This window comes from Leuciscus leuciscus (genome assembly GCF_965113295.1).
Source record: "Leuciscus leuciscus genome assembly, chromosome: 24".
In the NCBI taxonomy this organism is placed as follows: Eukaryota; Metazoa; Chordata; class Actinopteri; order Cypriniformes; family Leuciscidae; genus Leuciscus; species Leuciscus leuciscus.
Genome location: NC_138723.1, coordinates 21,327,935 through 21,346,229, shown reverse-complemented (window position 1 = coordinate 21,346,229; position 18,295 = coordinate 21,327,935). Strand labels below are relative to the sequence as shown.

The 18,295-nt window shown below is 38.9% G+C and overlaps 1 protein-coding gene and 1 long non-coding RNA gene across 2 annotated transcripts; one reads left to right on the top strand and one right to left on the bottom strand.

The window, feature by feature from the left end:
- The first annotated feature begins 5,476 nt into the window (after positions 1-5,476).
- Positions 5,477-6,568, top strand: LOC309489197. Its single transcript, XR_014202363.1, has 2 exons — positions 5,477-5,855; positions 5,908-6,568. It is a non-coding gene; the product is annotated as an uncharacterized lncRNA (long non-coding RNA).
- LOC309489196 (cytokine receptor common subunit gamma-like) lies at positions 6,270-11,098 on the bottom strand. Its single transcript, XM_082157821.1, has 6 exons — positions 10,940-11,098; positions 8,001-8,088; positions 7,745-7,917; positions 7,513-7,649; positions 7,069-7,228; positions 6,270-6,945 (listed from the first exon to the last, which is right to left on the bottom strand). Exons 1-6 carry the CDS (start codon positions 11,019-11,021, stop codon positions 6,884-6,886), a joined length of 702 nt encoding a protein of 233 aa, XP_082013947.1. The 5' UTR covers positions 11,022-11,098; the 3' UTR covers positions 6,270-6,883.
- Between the last annotated feature and the right edge of the window lie 7,197 nt (positions 11,099-18,295).

The window sequence follows — 18,295 nt, the reverse complement described above, 5'->3', positions numbered from 1 at the left end:
TTTTTCACAGTCAATTCTGATGTTCGAGCTGATGTTGAAGTGGGAGGCTTATGCTCATAACTACAAGAACATTAAATACAATTCATATTTATGAAACAAAAGGTACTTTTAGGTACTTGGTTAAAACTTAATGTGACACGCACTAAAGAATGAGATAGGTCTTAGCAACATGAATATTTTAAATAAGAAGATTCTTAAAAACTACCAAAAATGTACTATGAATAAATAGCATGCATTTTGAGTGTATAACAGAGTTTAAATGATCTGGTACTGTGCATGTCTACAAGATAATTTATAATTATAAATGTCCATAAAACATGGTTTGTCACATAACATCATAATAGTTTTGTTAGTTTAAAAACTAGGTACAAAACAGAATTGCATTTATCCAAGCTAAGGCCAATTCACACTGCACGGACAGACGCAAACCAATGGCGACAGTCACCAGATTACAGCACGTCACTTCTCAAGGCATTCTAAATCAGATTCAGCATGTTCAATCTGCTAAAACAAGCTCAGACAGACACCAACAGACTCTGACTCAGTAACACACTGATCCGACAAAACTAACGAAGTGTCTGTTGCCATCTGTCAACGCAGTGTGAATTAGTCTTAATGGTTACTTTTCTGAAATGAGGCATCCCCGATGACATAATATGTGGCCGACAAATGTGACCTCTAGAAGATGCAGCCTTTGTAATGTGACAGCGATTAATGCGTCTTAAATTGCATACTAGGAATATGTACTTCTTTTTGCGACTGTTAAAATGTTTTGTTCTAATGTATTCCAGACATACTACATTAATTATGTTGTCACTGTCATGTGACGTATACCAGCCTTAGTTGAGTCGCTTCACTGACATTCACAACTCCTCTCCCATATTTGCCTACACTGTTAGACTTTTCAAGGGTTTTTTACAGTAACTTACTGGCAACACTGTTTACTGCAGTGCTTACCTGTATACATTTAATCTGGCGAGACTGAACAAAGACAATGGTCCATCTTCTGATTGGTTCATTTGCTGTGTAATAAATATAAAGTTAGACATGATGCAAAGGTCACTTATTTATTTGATATAAAGTTAGCCGATTTTATAAGATATTGTAAGCTACCTAGTCTGCACCAGTGGCTCCAAAGCACTTTTCACATATTGCTAATCATTTCAGCAAACTTATCTCAAAATATATATCACAAATGGCCTACCTCCGGAATCTTGCTAGAAGTCAATGGCGCGAATTGGCGCTTTGTTGTAGTTGCCTTTTTAAACACATATAAAAATGGAAGTAAATATTAAATTACATAAAAAAAAAAAAATTAATATGTTATAGTTTGCAAACTAATGCTAAAACTATAAAGGTTCTCATCAGTAGGCTAGGCCAACATTATCTACAACCAAAACAGAATTTCACATTAGTTTATTCACATTTATTGTTAATGTAAACGCGTTGCTCGTTGGCATATTTTAACTCGACAATTCAATAATCTAACAAAGTGTGTAAAATGAAACGTTAGCTCAGTTTACCCTGGTAAAGTTCGTTACCGCCATGTTGACGACGTTAGGCTAAAATTAGGAAATAAAAAGCACGATGGAATGGTGCCAGCCAGAGAGGCCGTTACGTCAAATACAGTAGTATACAGCACATTTAAAAAATACAGTAAGTCTCTGTATGTGGTGTTAGACAAATACAGTAGTATACAGCAAATTTAAAAAATACAGTAAGTCTCTGTATGTGGTGTTAGACGTCACGTCACAGAAAATTCCCATGATGCAATGGAAATCACAGTTATTTACTGTAAAGAGAAATAGCAGTATAATACTGGGGGATTTAAAGTAAATAACTGTAGAAATTACAGAAAAGTCTAACAGTGTACTATATAGTAGCCTACTAGGGAAGTATACGCACATAGCCATTGAGGGCATAGTGGAGTGATAGCGGTGGAAAGTCCCAGTGCTCAACCTAGGCTATCAGATTCGAGGCAATCTGTTAGATTGTCACCTTATTGACACAAAACATGACAGTTAACTTCCTTTTCTCTCCCTAGAATATCACAACATTCTCATCCAGTTTGCCTTTCCCTCCAAAAAATCTGTAATTTTGTTACAAAAAAAATCTGAGTTCCAGGGCTCGAATCTCATCATCCTATATGGAGAATCTAAGTTTTGGAGCAACTGGAGTGAGTGTACTGGGGATCTTTAAAGGTCAACACTGACACAGGTATACCAACGCAGGACGAACTTATCACATCTACAGTATATGCCTTACTGACTAATCATTTTCCTCGCCATGTTATGTTCGCTGTTTTCCACAGGAACGTATGTGAGATTTCTGTAGATTTGTTGGAAGAAAGCCAAACAGATTAGTCTACTAACATTTTTGTCGAAGCAATGAGCTTTGAATCATATGCAAGATGTATCTGTGATAACACATATATTTAGCAGAGAGAAGTCAATTCTAGAGTATGATTTGCGTACTGGTGGGAAAAGCCCATCACCTACCAACCCATGTATTATCTGATTATTTAGCTGAGTGCTATTTGTGATTCATGCTACTGCCAGTAGTTGCATTTTCAGTGCTGGTCAGAATTATTTGCCCCCTTGGTAAATATGATCAAAGATGTCTGTAAAAAATAAATCTGCATTGTTAATCCTAATCCAAATTTAAATTAAAAAGTGGGGGGGAAATCACATTATGAAATAAATGTTTTTCTCCAAAATACTTTGGGATCAATTATTTCCCCCCCTTGTATAACTTATATGTATTGTTTCTCTTGGGAAGTTTTTTTCTTTTTTTTTTTAAGGCATCTGAAATCTTAAAATTAAACAATGTCTGTATGTTGCTGAAATATATTAGCTGTGAATGTTTTAATCTAGATTTTATTTTTGTATTTGTAGCGTGTGCTCATCTGTAGCAACTGATCAAATAAATTACAATTAGAATGTAATTCTATAAACGTGTTTTTTTACAATTTTAATATGATTAGAAGTTTGTACACAAATATGTTGCTTAAAGAATGCGATGATTTTGTAATCACTGAATAAAAACATTAAATGTATCAATGTCTATGATGATTATTTACACATTTTAATAAAACAGTCAATTCTGACTTTTGAGCTGATCTTGGAAGTGAGATGCTTATCATGAATAGCAAGAACATCAAATACAATAACAGTGTGGTATTGTGTATGTGATACACAATATTGTGATCTGGTATTGTGCATGTCTACAACATAATTTCAAAGTATAATTTTACATAAAACATGTAAACATTCATGTGAAAAAGAAAGGACACCCTATTAAATTCTGTGGTTTTATGTATCAGGAATAATAATATAAATATTAAATAAAATAATTTGGTCCTTGGCAGGTCTTATAGGTAAATACAACCTCAGATGAACAACAACACATGACATATTACACTGTGTCATTATTTATTTAACAAAAACCAGGCCAAAATGGAGAAGCCATGGGTGACAAACTAAGTACACTCTTACTGCTTCCATAGGAATTAAGAGGGTGAGTAGCAGTCAGACACTGCTAATCAAATGCCTTTGATGAATTGATCATCAGCGAGCGTGATCACCTCTATAACAGCAGAAGTTTGGGCAGTTTGCTGGTCCTGGAGCCTTCAGGTGTGTGTTAACACAATGCCAATGAGGAAAGACATCAGCACTGATCTTAGAGTAGCAACTGTTGCTGCCATCAATCTGAGAAGGGTTATACGGCCATTTCCAAACAATTTGATGTCCAACATTCTACAGTGAGGAAGATTATTCTAAAGTGGAAATCATTCAAGACAGTTGCCAATCTCCGTCGCAGTAAATTCACCCCACGGTCAGACTGTGCAATGCTCAGAAAAATCGCAAAACATACCAGCTGTCCATCACACTGATGGAGGATTGATGATTTGGTCTTGTTTTACCGCCACAGGACCTGGGCATCTTGCAGTCATTGAGTCGACCATGAACTCTAGAGTCAAATATGAGGCCATCTATAAGCTTGCCCAATATGGTCATACAACAGGACAATGATCCCAAGCACACCAGCAAATCTACAACAGAATGGCTGAAAAAGAAAATAAGCCCAGTCAAAGTCCTGAAGCAACGTTGTAAAGGCCAGACGTTGTACAAGTGAATCGGCATCTGAAAAATAGTTTATATATATATATGAAGAGTTCAGATGCAAAAGCCTCTAAGTGACATCTGAATATATATATATATATATATATATATATACATATACACACAAAGAATAAATACAGATTCTGGCCTTTACAACGTTGCTTCAGTTCATTGAGGTTTGCAGGCATTTGTTTATGCACAGCTCTTTTAAGGTCCCGCCACAACAGTTCAGTCGGGTTGAGGTCTGGACTTTGACTGGGTTTATTTTCTTTTTCAGCCATTCTGTTGTAGATTTGCTGGTGTGCTTGGGATCATTGTCCTGTTGCATGACCATATTGGGCAAGCTAGAAGGCCTCATATTTGACTCTAGAGTTCATGGTCGACTCAATGACTGCAAGATGCCCAGGTCCTGTGGCGGTAAAACAAGACCAAATCATCAATCCTCCATCAGTGTGATGGACAGTTGGTATGTTTTGCGATTTTTCTGAGCATTGCACAGTCTGACCGTGGGGTGAATTTACTGAGACGGAGATTGGCAACTGTCTTGAATGATTTCCACTTTAGAATAATCTTCCTCACTGTAGAATGTTGGACATCAAATTGTTTGGAAATGGGCGTATAACCCTTCTCAGATTGATGGCAGCAACAGTTGCTACTCTAAGATCAGTGCTGATGTCTTTCCTCATTGGCATTGTGTTAACACACACCTGAAGGCTCCAGGACCAGCAAACTGCCCAAACTTCTGCTGTTATAGAGGTGATCACGCTCGCTGATGATCAATTCATCAAAGGCATTTGATTAGCAGTGTCTGACTGCTACTCACCCTCTTAATTCCTATGGAAGCAGTAAGAGTGTACTTAGTTTGTCACCCATGGCTTCTCCATTTTGGCCTGGTTTTTGTTAAATAAATAATGACACAGTGTAATATGTCATGTGTTGTTGTTCATCTGAGGTTGTATTTACCTATAAGACCTGCCAAGGACCAAATTATTTTATGTAATATTTATATTATTATTCCTGATACATAAAACCACAGAATTTAATAGGGTGTCCTTTCTTTTTCACATGAATGTTTACATGTTTTATGTAAAATTATACTTTGAAATTATGTTGTAGACATGCACAATACCAGAACACAATATTGTGTATCACATACACAATACCACACTGTTATTGTATTTGATGTTCTTGCTATTCATGATAAGCATCTCACTTCCAAGATCAGCTCAAAAGTCAGAATTGACTGTTTTATTAAAATGTGTAAATAATCATCATAGACATTGATACATTTAATGTTTTTATTCAGTGATTACAAAATAATCGCATTCTTTAAGCAACATATTTGTGTACAAACTTCTAATCATATTAAAATTGTAAAAAAAATATGTTTATAGAATTACATTCTAATTGTAATTTATTTGATCAGTTGCTACAGATGAGCACACGCTACAAATACAAAAATAAAATCTAGATTAAAACATTCACAGCTAATATATTTCAGCAACATACAGACATTGTTTAATTTTAAGATTTCAGATGCCTTAAAAAAAAAAAAAAACTTCCCAAGAGAAACAATACATTTAAGTTATACAAGGGGACAAATAATTGATCCCAAAGTATTTTGGAGAAAAACATTTATTTCATAATGTGATGAAATAAAGAGTCTGTTGGTGTCTGTCGGAGCTTGATTTAGCAGATTGAACATGCTGAATCTGATTTAGAATGCCTTGAGAAGTGACGTGCTGTAATCTGGTGACTGTCGCCATTGGTTTGCGTCTGTCTGCAGTGTGAATTATCTTGTAGACATGCACAGTACCAGATCATTTAAACTCTGTTATACACTCAAAATGCATGCTATTTATTCATAGTAAATTTTTGGTAGTTTTTAAGAATCTTCTTATTTAAAATGTTCATGTTGCTAAGACCTATCTCATTCTTTAGTGCGTGTCACATTAAGTTTTAACCAAGTACCTAAATAAAGTACCTTATGTTTCATTAATAGGAATTGTATTTAATGTTCTTGCAGTTATGAGCATAAGCCTCCCACTTCAACATCAGCTCGAACATCAGAATTGACTGTGAAAAATTAAATAAGAATAATCATTTACTCCAAATGTGTAAATAATCATTACAAACATTGTGATAAACTGTAGTTTAGCTGGTTTTATTCAGTGATTTTAAAAGCATTACATTCTTTAAACATAATATTTGTGTACAAACATCTACTCATCTTAAATCTTAAAATTGCAAGTTCACATACATTGTAAATGTTAAACATCCAAAAACATGTTGTTCAGTACTACTGATGAGCAACATGCTACAAATGCAAAAAATCCTGATGAAAACATACAGCTAATATACATTTCAGCAACATACAGGTGCTACCAACGTTGTTTAATTTTAAGATTTCAAATGCCTTCTTAAGATTTTTTTTTTTTTTTCAAAGAGATACATTAAAAACAGTTGTAGTTAAAATAAAACTATTTGAAATGAAACTGCAACTACACTTCCAATTGGCAGCAGCATGAATCACAAATAACTATTAAGGACTCTAATGGTTTGGAAGGTGAAGGGCTTTTCTCTGAGTTGATTTTTTTAAACAAAATGTGTGCAAAATGCCAATACTGGATTTCATCATTATTTAACATGAAACATTTTTTTTCACCTGTAAATGTTCTACTTTTCATCAATCAAAATTCTAATTTCATAACACTTATTTCTAAACTCTTGAACTGAATTGCTTCCGTCAGATTAAGACATACCTAGACTGGGTTATCCACTGTATACAGCACCAGTGTCGTCACAGACACAGGAGCCAGACTCTCTGGGAAAAGAGTTGCCATTAAAGCCACTGCTGCACTTTTCATTATTGTTTTCAACTATTGTATTTTTTTTTCTAGCAAGGACATGAGTAGTAATTAATTGTTGCCATATGACAACTCCGTACCATTAAGGGTTAAAGATCCCCAGTACACAGACTCACTCCAGTCGCTCCAAAACCTAGACTCTCCGCAGGATGATGAGATTCGAGCCCTGACCTGGAACTCATACCGTTTTTTGGAGGGAAAAGTCAAAATGAAGGAGGTCCTGCTGCCCACAGGGAGGTTCTGGAGAGAGAGAAGTTGTTAACTGTGCCACGTTTTGTGTCACAAGGTGAGATACATAGCAATGATAATTTATTTTCATTCAGTTTATTTGTTTATTTAATAGTTGCTTTAAGGAAATATAAAAATCACAATCGTTTGTCTGAATATCAGCTCGAGCTTCTCGTAAATTCATAAGCTGTGAGAGGCTGTATTAAATAAATAGCCCTATACAATGTGCACGTGCTTCGAATGTAGCTCATGCAATCAGAATTAATTTAGTTTTTTTTATAATAGTAATTTTATACCTTCCAGTCACTGTTATTTGTCCTGTGACGAACTTGACTCTCAATACAGCTGTCATCATTCGTGACATTAAAGTACAGCCTCAGTTCAGCATCTTTTCTCTCCACCACAGACAGGTTGAACGGAGGGTTAAGCTTCACTGATTAGCAACACAGTATAACGTATCAGTCCATCAACCACTTATTGCCATACAGTTGTTGTCAAGTCATAAGAAATATGAATAACTTTTCATACCATATTCTTTCAGAGTATGGTTCTGCTCTGTCACCAAACTGCCACTGTCACTGTACAGCCATGTTTTCAACGAATTAAACCTTTGTGTTCTTTTGTAGGGAAACATGCAGCCCACATTAACACTGTTAATCTTGTGATATGTAGAACAATCCAGAATTTCGTGATGCGAAAACCTAAGAGAAATCAAAAGAAAATGGTTTGTCTTGATATTTTCATCTAAAATTACAGGTTTTTCTATTTTGTTCAACATACGCACCTGCTCTTGAAACTGTAATTGTACTTGAGCCCAAGCTCACTCCATGTGCAGTTAACATAGTCCAGATTTATGACAAGGCAGTTTATTTCTGGGTAAAGATGAAAGAAAAGTACAGTAAACGCACCTTGGGTATACTTTGTAGAACCTTAATTTATTTACAAACTCCTGAGGTCCATTTTTCTAAAAATTACAGCTTGTAATGCATATTGTTTGTCAGTATAGGACGCTCACTCAGCAAGACAGACACGTATACACAGGGGCGGAGTGGCAATCGGGAGAGTCGGGACTTTTCCCGGTGGGCCGGTAGTGTTTTGAGGCCGCGAGGGCCGGTCTGATAATAGTTAACGACGTTATACATTGCGAGTTATATTAGTAACAGAATCTGGCGGCCTGATGTGCGGCCGCTTCCCGCTGGTCAAACTGTGCAGCCTCTCTGCTCAACACAGTAGCTATATAAAAGTGCTCAACCCGTTCGGCAGGTCCAACCATGTCTAGGATTTTCAAAAACATAGGGGAATCAGTGAGCGGCCCCTCCCCCAAATGGCATAGCCTGTCGGGCCGGCCTTTGATATAAAAAGCCGCCGAACATCTCTTTTTCCTCGTCAAGTTTTGGAAGTCTAATGTCCGTGTGAGTGAGTTAAATGATGGAAAGGCAAAAAAGAAAAATGAAAGGTGGCGGCATGGGCGGCGCTAGCAGGTGTTTCAGCACCCCCAAGAAAGACCAAAGCACCCCGTCCCCGATAGCACTCCCAAAAATAATTTCTGGAAGCAATTATATTCAGGCTGTGTTCTATGGAAGCCCTGAACTGCATTTTGAAGAAAAAAAAAGAAAACTTATCTTGTTATTTCGAGATATTAAGTCGTTATTTCAACATAATATCTCGTTATTTCGACATAAGAAGTCGTTATTTCGACATAATATCTCGTTATTTTGACATTATAAGGGGACATTCTAATCTGCATTAAGCCACATTAAGCGTTCTTCTAATGGTTTTCTATGGGAGGAAAATGCTTAACGTTAAACGTTGCATTCATATTCTGGGCTCATCTGATTTTTTGTACATAGCAGCCTACTTTGTTATGATTTTAGTATCATAATGATTAATAAATGCACGCACAATTATCCATGAACTTGATTTGAACAAATGCCTTTCAACTTATGTGTGCAAAATTCAGAATTAAATGAATGCGCAGCAATTTCTACAAATAGAGAGTCAGTAGGCCTATACTGTTGTAGCCATTAAATAAGCGCATTTAGTTTCATATTTGTTAAAATATTATAATGTTATTTTTTTTCCATCTAAGTTGATTATGGAAAGCGAACAGCACGAGTAAGATAGGATGCGCAATATATCGAGAGACATGGAGCGGGTCAGACATGATTTTGACCACTTCATTAAGTTTTGTTTTGTAGAAAGCCTTTCTTTAAAGTGAATTTCGTTTTGTATAAATTGTATCTTAATTTTAATAAATTTTTCATCAACCAATGGCCTGGATTTAATAAATAAGAAGCAAATACAGGCAATATAATCATGGAGGCGCCCGAGCGGTCAATTGCATTGCACGTTAACTGGAGCGCATCTCATCCTAACTTAACGAAACTCAGTGTATGCCTCACACAGATATGAGAAATACATCAAATACACAAAGCTTGAAATGTCTTTAAACGAAATAATTCAAAACGAAAAGAAAAAGGCTACTCTCTGAATATGTAATCCATTATGTGCATTTCTCTCTATAGGCGCGTTCACTACGGAGATGGCGATCGTCAACTTCATCTTTGCAGTTGACACTGTCAGAAAACACTAGTTTTCCTAATAAAAATCAATGCACGCATCACCGGATTTACAAATACACATCTTGCTTGTTGCACGCACACATATTATGTCGAAATAACGAGATATTATGTTGAAATAACCTTATTATTAATAATACATCTTTTAGAATATTTGATTGAATGCTGAATGTTGCGCTTGTTCAATTTAATAAAATTAAAACTTTAATTGTGATCATTAAAATAACTGAATATTAAATATTTAGTGGCCAAGTTTTGCTGAATTATTATTAGTATATATAGCTCCCCCTGTCAATGATCTAGCACCCCCTCAGCACATGCGTTAAAAATTATTTCACTATACTTTATATTATATTACCTTTTTATAAAATTACAAAAAACTAGTTAATGCTGCTGTGAGGGTTTCTAATACAGCGTCTGTGGGAGTGATGACAAATTGACATATATTTCTCTCTTCGGAGTTCTGACTGCCGTTATCCATCTCTCGCATTTTGAAAGTTGTAAAAAAAACTATAGAGGAGCTTTTGCTATTTGAGCAAATGGGAACAAAAATATATAGGCCTATATAATATTCTCTCATTCACCGCTATATATATATATATATATATATATATACATTTTTTGTTTTTTTTTGGTCCCACTCCGCCCCTGCGTATACATACAGGAAATATGTAAATTGTTTAGTCAAAAACACAATTTTATTAAATAATATTGAATATAAATTAAAAGTATAAAATCATTGACTTACACAAGAATTCTTAGAATATTTTAATTGAGTTATTTGTATAAAAAACTAAACAGAAAAGGTTGTAAGCTCATGTTGAATGTACACATCATGGCAGATCAGACATTTTGGAGATAATATCTGTGGCCAGACTTTTTAGGCCCTATATATGTTAACATATTATACTTTAACATCTTAAATGTTGTACAACCACACTACTTCCGTAGTTTTAAAATGCAAATAAAACCACAAAATGGGAAAGAAATGAATAAAAAGATGTCGTATCCTACCCTCAGAATTTACTTTTGTAAACCTTGTTTTTTACTTTGTTTTTTTTATATGTTTTGTTAAGTCAACATAATGTCAAATCTAATAATAAAGAAAAAAACATTTTATTTTCAAAATAGTTATGAAACTCACTCGGTTCGTATGATGCTGAAGATGTAAATGAAGGAATATTCCCAAGGAAAAGACTGACTAATAGTAATATCATCTTGGACATGTTTACTTGTTTTGTGTCTGTTTCAATCTTCCTTGTTCTGCTCTACACGTATCTGTTCTTTGTGGGCTGACGTATATGTGAGGTTTCTGAAGAAGCCACTCCCGCCTGAAAAGAACTGAATGCTAAATTTGTTTTTAACCCTTTCACGCATAGTGGTCACTACAGTGGACAGCTATTAAAAAAGCATTTTCTTGAATTTGCACGGGTTTTTATGGCAAAGTTGCACATCAGCCTCTTCATTGGACCCTGGTGCATCATCCTATAAATTGCAACCAAGTGGCAAGCCGTTGTGTTTCGATTTTTTCCCCCTCCAAACCAAGATGGCCAAGGGTCAGTCAGACATGCCAAGTTGCTCCGGAATATCCACCCATTCCTTCTATCCTAGGAGACTCTTGTAGGTAAAAAAATATATTGCAGCATCAAGCAATATCTAATGAGTCATATCACAGTAAAATTTTCCAAGTTTTGATTTTAGATTGAGAGAAAACTCTGATTAATCACATGTCCACTGTAGTGGACGTCATGCATCAATTGCTATATTTCAGCTACAATTCATAATTATAATGTGAATATTGTTTTTGAAACTTAAAACTTAAAAACTTAATCAGCAGTGACTTTTTTTACTGTAAATAAATGTATTTGTATTATTAGATTATTTTCATTGACATCGAAAAAAAGTCATGTGATTACATAATGTATGACACTTGTAATGCATTACTTTACTTGTTAGATCAAAAAGTAATCTGATTTCGTAATGCACCTTATTGTAATGCGTTTTTTTACTCATAACATCAAAAAGTAATCTGATTACGTAATGCATGTTACTTGTAATGCGTTTCCTTACTCATAACATCAAAAATGTATCTGATTACGTAATGCATGTTACTACTTGTAATGCGTTTCTTTACTCGTTACATCAAAAAGTAATCTGATTAGGTAATGCACATTACTTGTAGTTAATTACTTGTTAGATCAAAAAGTAATCTGATTAGGTAATGCATGTTACGATACATTACTCGTAACATAAAAAACAAATCTGATTACGTAATGCATGTTACTTGTAACACATTACTTTACTTGTAACATCAAAAAAGTAATCTGAATGCGTTATGCATGTTACTTGTAATGCGTTACCCCCAACACTGATCATTTCAGATGAGATTGAAAAAACATATCGCTAGGTTTTCTCAGAGGAGGGCTATGATAGAAATGTGCATGTCCATCTTGAACATAATCAGAATTATCAGCCAATAAGGGTAAATCTCCATACTCTGGTGCACTGGAGGGAGCATCTGAGTGCTTTCCACAGTTGTACCTTGACAGGCTGTAGAAAATTCTGATGGAATCACGTCCTCATGTTCTGATATCAAAGATACGCAAAGTGCAACTTGTATGAAGTTGTATGAAGCCTTTGCAATATTTCGCATTTATATTTTTTGTATATATTTTATAGTTTTCACATGATTTGATATAATTGTATTGATTAGTTTATTAAATTCACATACTTTATCTGTTTGATTATTGCCTTATATTTAATACAGTTTATCTTCAGTTTAAACCATAACCGCATGCTGTCCACTCAAGTGGACATCTTAAGATCTCTTCTAAAAATTTGTTAAAAAAATAAAATAAAAATACATTTTTTCATGCCCTATGAGCAATAAAAACACATAGGAAAAAAATCCTGACTGAGGTTGAATAGTGGAGTCATAATTCATGCATGAAAGGGTTAATTTGCATCTATTGTTACACACTATTTTTCAGATGCCGATTCACTTGTACATAAAAACTCACATATTGAGTTTAAAACCTAAAATAAGCAAGACTAATATATATATATATACAAAGTACTGTGCAAAAGTCTTAGGCATGTTACACCAGTACACAAATCATACTCTAGAATTTACTTCTCTCTGCTAAAATATGTGTTATCACAGATACATCTTGCACTATGATTCAAAGCTCATTGCTTCGACAAAAATGTTAGTAGACTAATCTGTTTGGCTTTCTTCCAACAAATCTACAGAAATCTCTCATAAATTCCTGTGGAAAACAGCGAACATAACATGGCGAGGAAAATGATTAGTCAGTAAGGCATATAGATAAGATGTGATAAGTTCGTCCTGCGTTGGTATACCTGTGTCAGTGTTGACCTTTAAAGATCCCAGTACACAGACTCACACCAGTCGCTCCAAAACTTAGATTCTCCATATAGGATGATGAGATTCGAGCCCTGACCTGGAACTCATACAGTTCTCTTACGAGAGTACTCTCATGCTGCGTAAGTTTAGCTTACGCTACGGGAAAACTCCTTTTCTTGAGAATACTGAAACAAAAAATTATCCTTAATTTTTAGAATGTAAAACGCATTTGCTGTGGCAAGCAGACCTAGGCGAGACAGCTCGAGCGCCTATTGGGCGCAACTCCTGCAACCTATCAGTGTGTCAGACATGACATCAGCGCCAATGAGAGGCTCGCCTCACACTACGTCATGGCCTGCCAAGATGGGTGTGGTCTTAGCCTATAAATACCTATTTCATCTCCTTTCAGCGAATGACTACACTTCGCTGGATCTCCGAGAGAAAGAAGCTGCGCTGTCGAAAAAGCATTTTCAGCGGGATGAGCTTGAGTTCTGAGGACGCCGGCTGGATATTCGCCGCCTTCACTCGCCATACCTGCTGCGCCATCCGGCGCTTATATCCTTTTCCACTGCTCCGTGTGTGTTCACTGCTGCGACACACACGTTCTCTCTAAAAGAGCCAGGCATTTTTAAATGCTCTCCATGTCCTGCGGCTCGTGCCGAGCCGTCCTCAGCGACGGGGACCGCCACGTGCTGTGCGCTTCCTGCCTGAGTAAGGACCATGCGGACCACGCGCTCGCCGATGGCAGCTGCCGTGAATGCGAGCCATTGCCTCTCTCGACCCTGCGGGCTCGATAGGCTTTGTTCGCCATAAGTCTGCTTCTCCAATGCCTCCTGCTGGGCCGCGTCGTAGAAGCGCCGCTCACAAAGGCCACCGGAAGCTTCGGTAAAAGAGTACTCGCCGGCGGCGTCCCCGCAAGCCTCTTTTTCGGAGTCCCCCGTCTCCTTCCTCGACGGCCAGCGTCCCGCTACCGTGGCGGCCGAAGAGATGGAGGGGGATGTCCCTGCGTTAAGGAACCACCATGTTCTGGTCAGAACAGACAACACGTCAGTGGTGTCCTATATAAATCGCCAGGGCGGCCTCAGGTCCCGGAGCCTTCTTGCAATAGCAAAACGCCTCCTCATATGGGGCCAGCACAATCTGTGCTCGCTGAGAGCGGCACATGTGCCGGGCGTCCTGAACTTGGGCCCAGATATGCTATCCAGGGCGAAGCTTTCCCCAGGGGAATGGTCCCTGCATCCCCTGACGGTGCAAAACATCTGGGACATTTTCGGCAGAGCAGAGGTAGACCTGTTCGCGTCGCAGACCAACGCTCACTGCCCAATGTTCTTTTCAAAAGAAAGGGACGCGCTGGCCCTGGACTGGCCCAGGCGCCCTCGCTATGCGTTTCCCCTGGTCGCCTTGTTACCACAGGTAATCAAGCGAGTCAGGGAGAGCAAATGCTCGATACTCCTGGTAGCCCCGCTCTGGGAGAATCAAGTTTGGTTCACAGAGTTGATAGAACTGGGGAGCACAGCTCCATGGCCGATTCCACTGAGGAAGGACCTGTTGTCCCAGCCCCAGAGCGCAGTTTGGCACCCATACCCCGAGCTGTGGGCCCTACATGTGTGGGCGATCAACTATCATTATTTCACCTCCCGGAGGGAGTGCTGAACACGTGGCGGCTTTAGCAGCTTTTACGAAGCCTGTGAATGGCCAGTCGCTGGGAAAGAATGACCTCATAATCCATTTCCTCAGGGGAGCTAGGAGGCTGAACCCTCCTCGGCCCCCCTCGGTTCCAGCTTGGGACCTTTCTACGGTCCTAGAGGCCATGAAAGGTGGCCCATTTGAACCATTACACGCGGTGGAGCTAAAGTACCTTTCCTTCAAAACCGCTTTTCTGCTGGCACCTAGCCTCAGTAAAATGGGTGGGCGACCTACACGCGCTCTCGGTGAGCGCTACGTGTCTGTAATTTGGGCCTAATGACTCTAAGGTCATCCTCAAACCAAGGCATGGTTACGTCCCGAAGGTGCTTGCGACTTCGTTTAGAGCGCAAGTTATTTCCCTTTCAGCCCTCCCTGCGTCCGACAGTGAGGTTGGGGTTAATTTCCTTTGCCCAGTAAGGGCTTTAAGGATTTATGTGGAGCGTTCTGCTGCCTTTAGGCAGACAGAGCAGCTTTTCATTTCGTTCGGTGGCCGCGTTAAAGGGCTAGCCATCTCGAAACAGACCCTGTCCAGATGGATAGTAGACGCTATTGCGTCGGCTTATGCATCCAGGGCCCACTCGACTAGAGGCATGGCCTAGTCGTGGGCCTGGACAAGTGGGGTCTCACTTCAAGACATTTGTATGGCAGCAGGCTGGGCCTCACTGTCTACATTTGTAAGGTTTTATAACCTAGAAGTGCCCGCCCTACAGGCTAGGCTGTTCTCAGTCTGATTATGCTATATTAATATTATCTACCCAACTCAGTTTGATTAGACTGTTGATATGCTGCAACGTCCTGTGGGCTTATGCAGTTTCAAGGTTGATATACTGCCTTAAATGAATATATGTGTATGCACCTATCTCACAATACCGAGTCGTCCCGCCCCGTTCTGCTGCTTGCGACTGTTCCACTTATACATGAGCCCCGGGCTACTGCCCTTGGGACATAAGTGTTGTAATCTTAGCACGCACAGCGCTTTACATAGGCTCCCGTAGCGTAAGCTAAACTTACGCAACACGAGAGTACTCTCGAAAGAGAACGACACTCGGTTACTAACGTAACCTCGGTTCTCTCTAGAGAGGGAACGAGTGTTGCGTAGCCTGCCGTGCTTGTGCTGTGTTATGGTTTCGCTTCCAGTCGACTGAAATCATAGTGCAACCTGAGCAATGGGTATTTATAGGATAAGGCCACACCCATCTTGGCGGGCCATGACGTAGCGTGAGGCGAGCCTCTCATTGGCACTGACGTCATGTCTGACGCACTGATAGGTTGCAGCAGTTGCTGCAGAGCAGCCAATAGGCGCGCGAGCTGTCTCGCCTAGGTCTGCTTGCTGCAGCAAATGTGTTTTACATTCTAAAATTTAAGGATAATTTTTTGCTTCAGTATTCTCGAGAGAAGGAGTTTTCCCGTAGCGTAAGCTAAACTTACGCAACACTCGTTCCCTCTCTAGAGAGAACCGAGGTTACGTTAGTAACCGAGTGTCGTTTTTTCTGGAGGGAAAGGCAAACTGGATGAGAATGTTGTGATATTGTAGGGAGAGAAAAGGAAGTTAGCTGTGTCATGTTTTGTGTCAATAAGGTGACAATCTAACAAATTGCCTCGAATCTGATAGCCTAGGTTGAGCACTGGGACTTTCCACCGCTATCACTCCACTATGTCCTCAATGGCTATGTGCGTATACTTCCCTAGTAGGCTACTATATAGTAGGCAAATATGGGAGAGGAGTTGTGAATGTCAGTGAAGCAACTCAACTAAGGCTGGTATACGTCACATGACAGTGACAACATAATTAATGTAGTATGTCTGGAATACATTATATTATAGAACTTACATTTTTAACGGTCGCAAAAAGAAGTACATATTCCTAGTATGCAATTTAAGACGCATTAATCGCTGTCACATTACAAAGGCTGCATCTTCTAGAGGTCACATTTGTCGGCCACATATTATGTCATCGGAGATGCCTCATTTCAGAAAAGTAACCATTAAGGCTAATTCACACTGCGTTGACAGATGGCAACAAACACTTCATTAGTTTTGGCGGATCAGTGTGTTACTGAGTCAGAGTCTGTTGGCGTCTGTCTGAGCTTGTTTTAGCAGATTGAACATGCTGAATCTGATTTAGAATGCCTTGAGAAGTGACGTGCTGTAATCCGGTGACTGTCGCCAGTGGCTGACGTACAGTGGGTACGGAAAGTATTCAGACCCCCTTAAATTTTTCACTTTTTGTTATATTGCAGCCATTTGCTAAAATCTTTTAAGTAAAAAAAAACACACAACCTCATTATTGTACACACAGCACCCCATATTGACAGAAAAACACAGAATTGTTGACATTTTTGCACATTTATTAAAAAAGAAAAACTGAAATATCACATGGTCCTAAGTATTCAGACCCTTTTCTCAGTATTTAGTAGAAGCACCCTTTTGATCTAATACAGTCTTTTTGGGAAAGATGCAACAAGTTTTTCACACCTGGATTTGGGTATCCTCTGCCATTCCTCCTTGCAGATCCTCTCCAGTTCTGTCAGGTTGGATGGTAAACGTTGGTGGACAGCCATTTTCAGGTCTCTCCAGAGATGCTCAATTGGGTTTAAGTCAGGGCTCTGGCTGGGCCATTCAAGAACAGTCACGGAGTTGTTGTGAAGCCACTCCTTCGTTATTTTAGCTGTGTGCTTAGGGTCATTGTCTTGTTGGAAGGTGAACCTTCGGCCCAGTCTGAGGTCCAGAGCACTCTGGAGAAGGTTTTCGTCCAGGATATCCCTGTACTTGGCCGCATTCATCTTTCCCTCGATTGCAACCAGTCGTCCTGTCCCTGCAGCTGAAAAACACCCCCACAGCATGATGTTGCCACCACCATGCTTCACTGTTGAGACTGTATTGGACAGGTGATGAGCAGTGCCTGGTTTTCTCCACACATACCGCTTAGAATTAAGGCCAAAAAGTTCTATCTTGGTCTCATCAGACCAGAGAATCTTATTTTTCACCATCTTGGAGTCCTTCAGGTGTTTTTTACAAACTCCATGCAGGCTTTCATGTGTCGGGCCACTCTGCCATAAAGCCCCGACTGGTGGATGGCTGCAGTGATGGTTGACTTACAACAACTTTCTCCCATCTCCCGACTGCATCTCTGGAGCTCAGCCACAGTGACCTTTGGGTTCTTCTTTACCTCTCTCACCAAGGCTCTTCTCCCCCGATTTTGGCCGGACGGCCAGCTCTAGGAAGGGTTCTGGTCGTTCCAAATGTCTTCCATTTAAGGATTATGGAGGCCACTGTGCTCTTAGGAACCTTAAGTGCAGCAGAATTTTTTTTTGTAACCTTGGCCAGATCTGTGCCTTGCCACAATTCTGTCTCTGAGCTCTTAAGGCAGTTCCTTTGACCTCATGATTCTCATTTGCTCTGACATGCACTGTGAGCTGTAAGGTCTTATATAGACAGGTGTGTGGC

Coding starts and splice junctions, on each gene's coding strand:
- LOC309489196 (XM_082157821.1), bottom strand. CDS start 11,021: ATGTCCAAGATGATATTACTATTAGTCAGTCTTTTCCTTGGGAATATT. Junction 7,918..8,000: donor AATTACAGTTTCAAGAGCAG/GTGCGTATGTTG, acceptor GATTTCTCTTAG/GTTTTCGCATCACGAAATTC. Junction 6,946..7,068: donor GGGATCTTTAACCCTTAATG/GTACGGAGTTGT, acceptor CTCTTTTCCCAG/AGAGTCTGGCTCCTGTGTCT.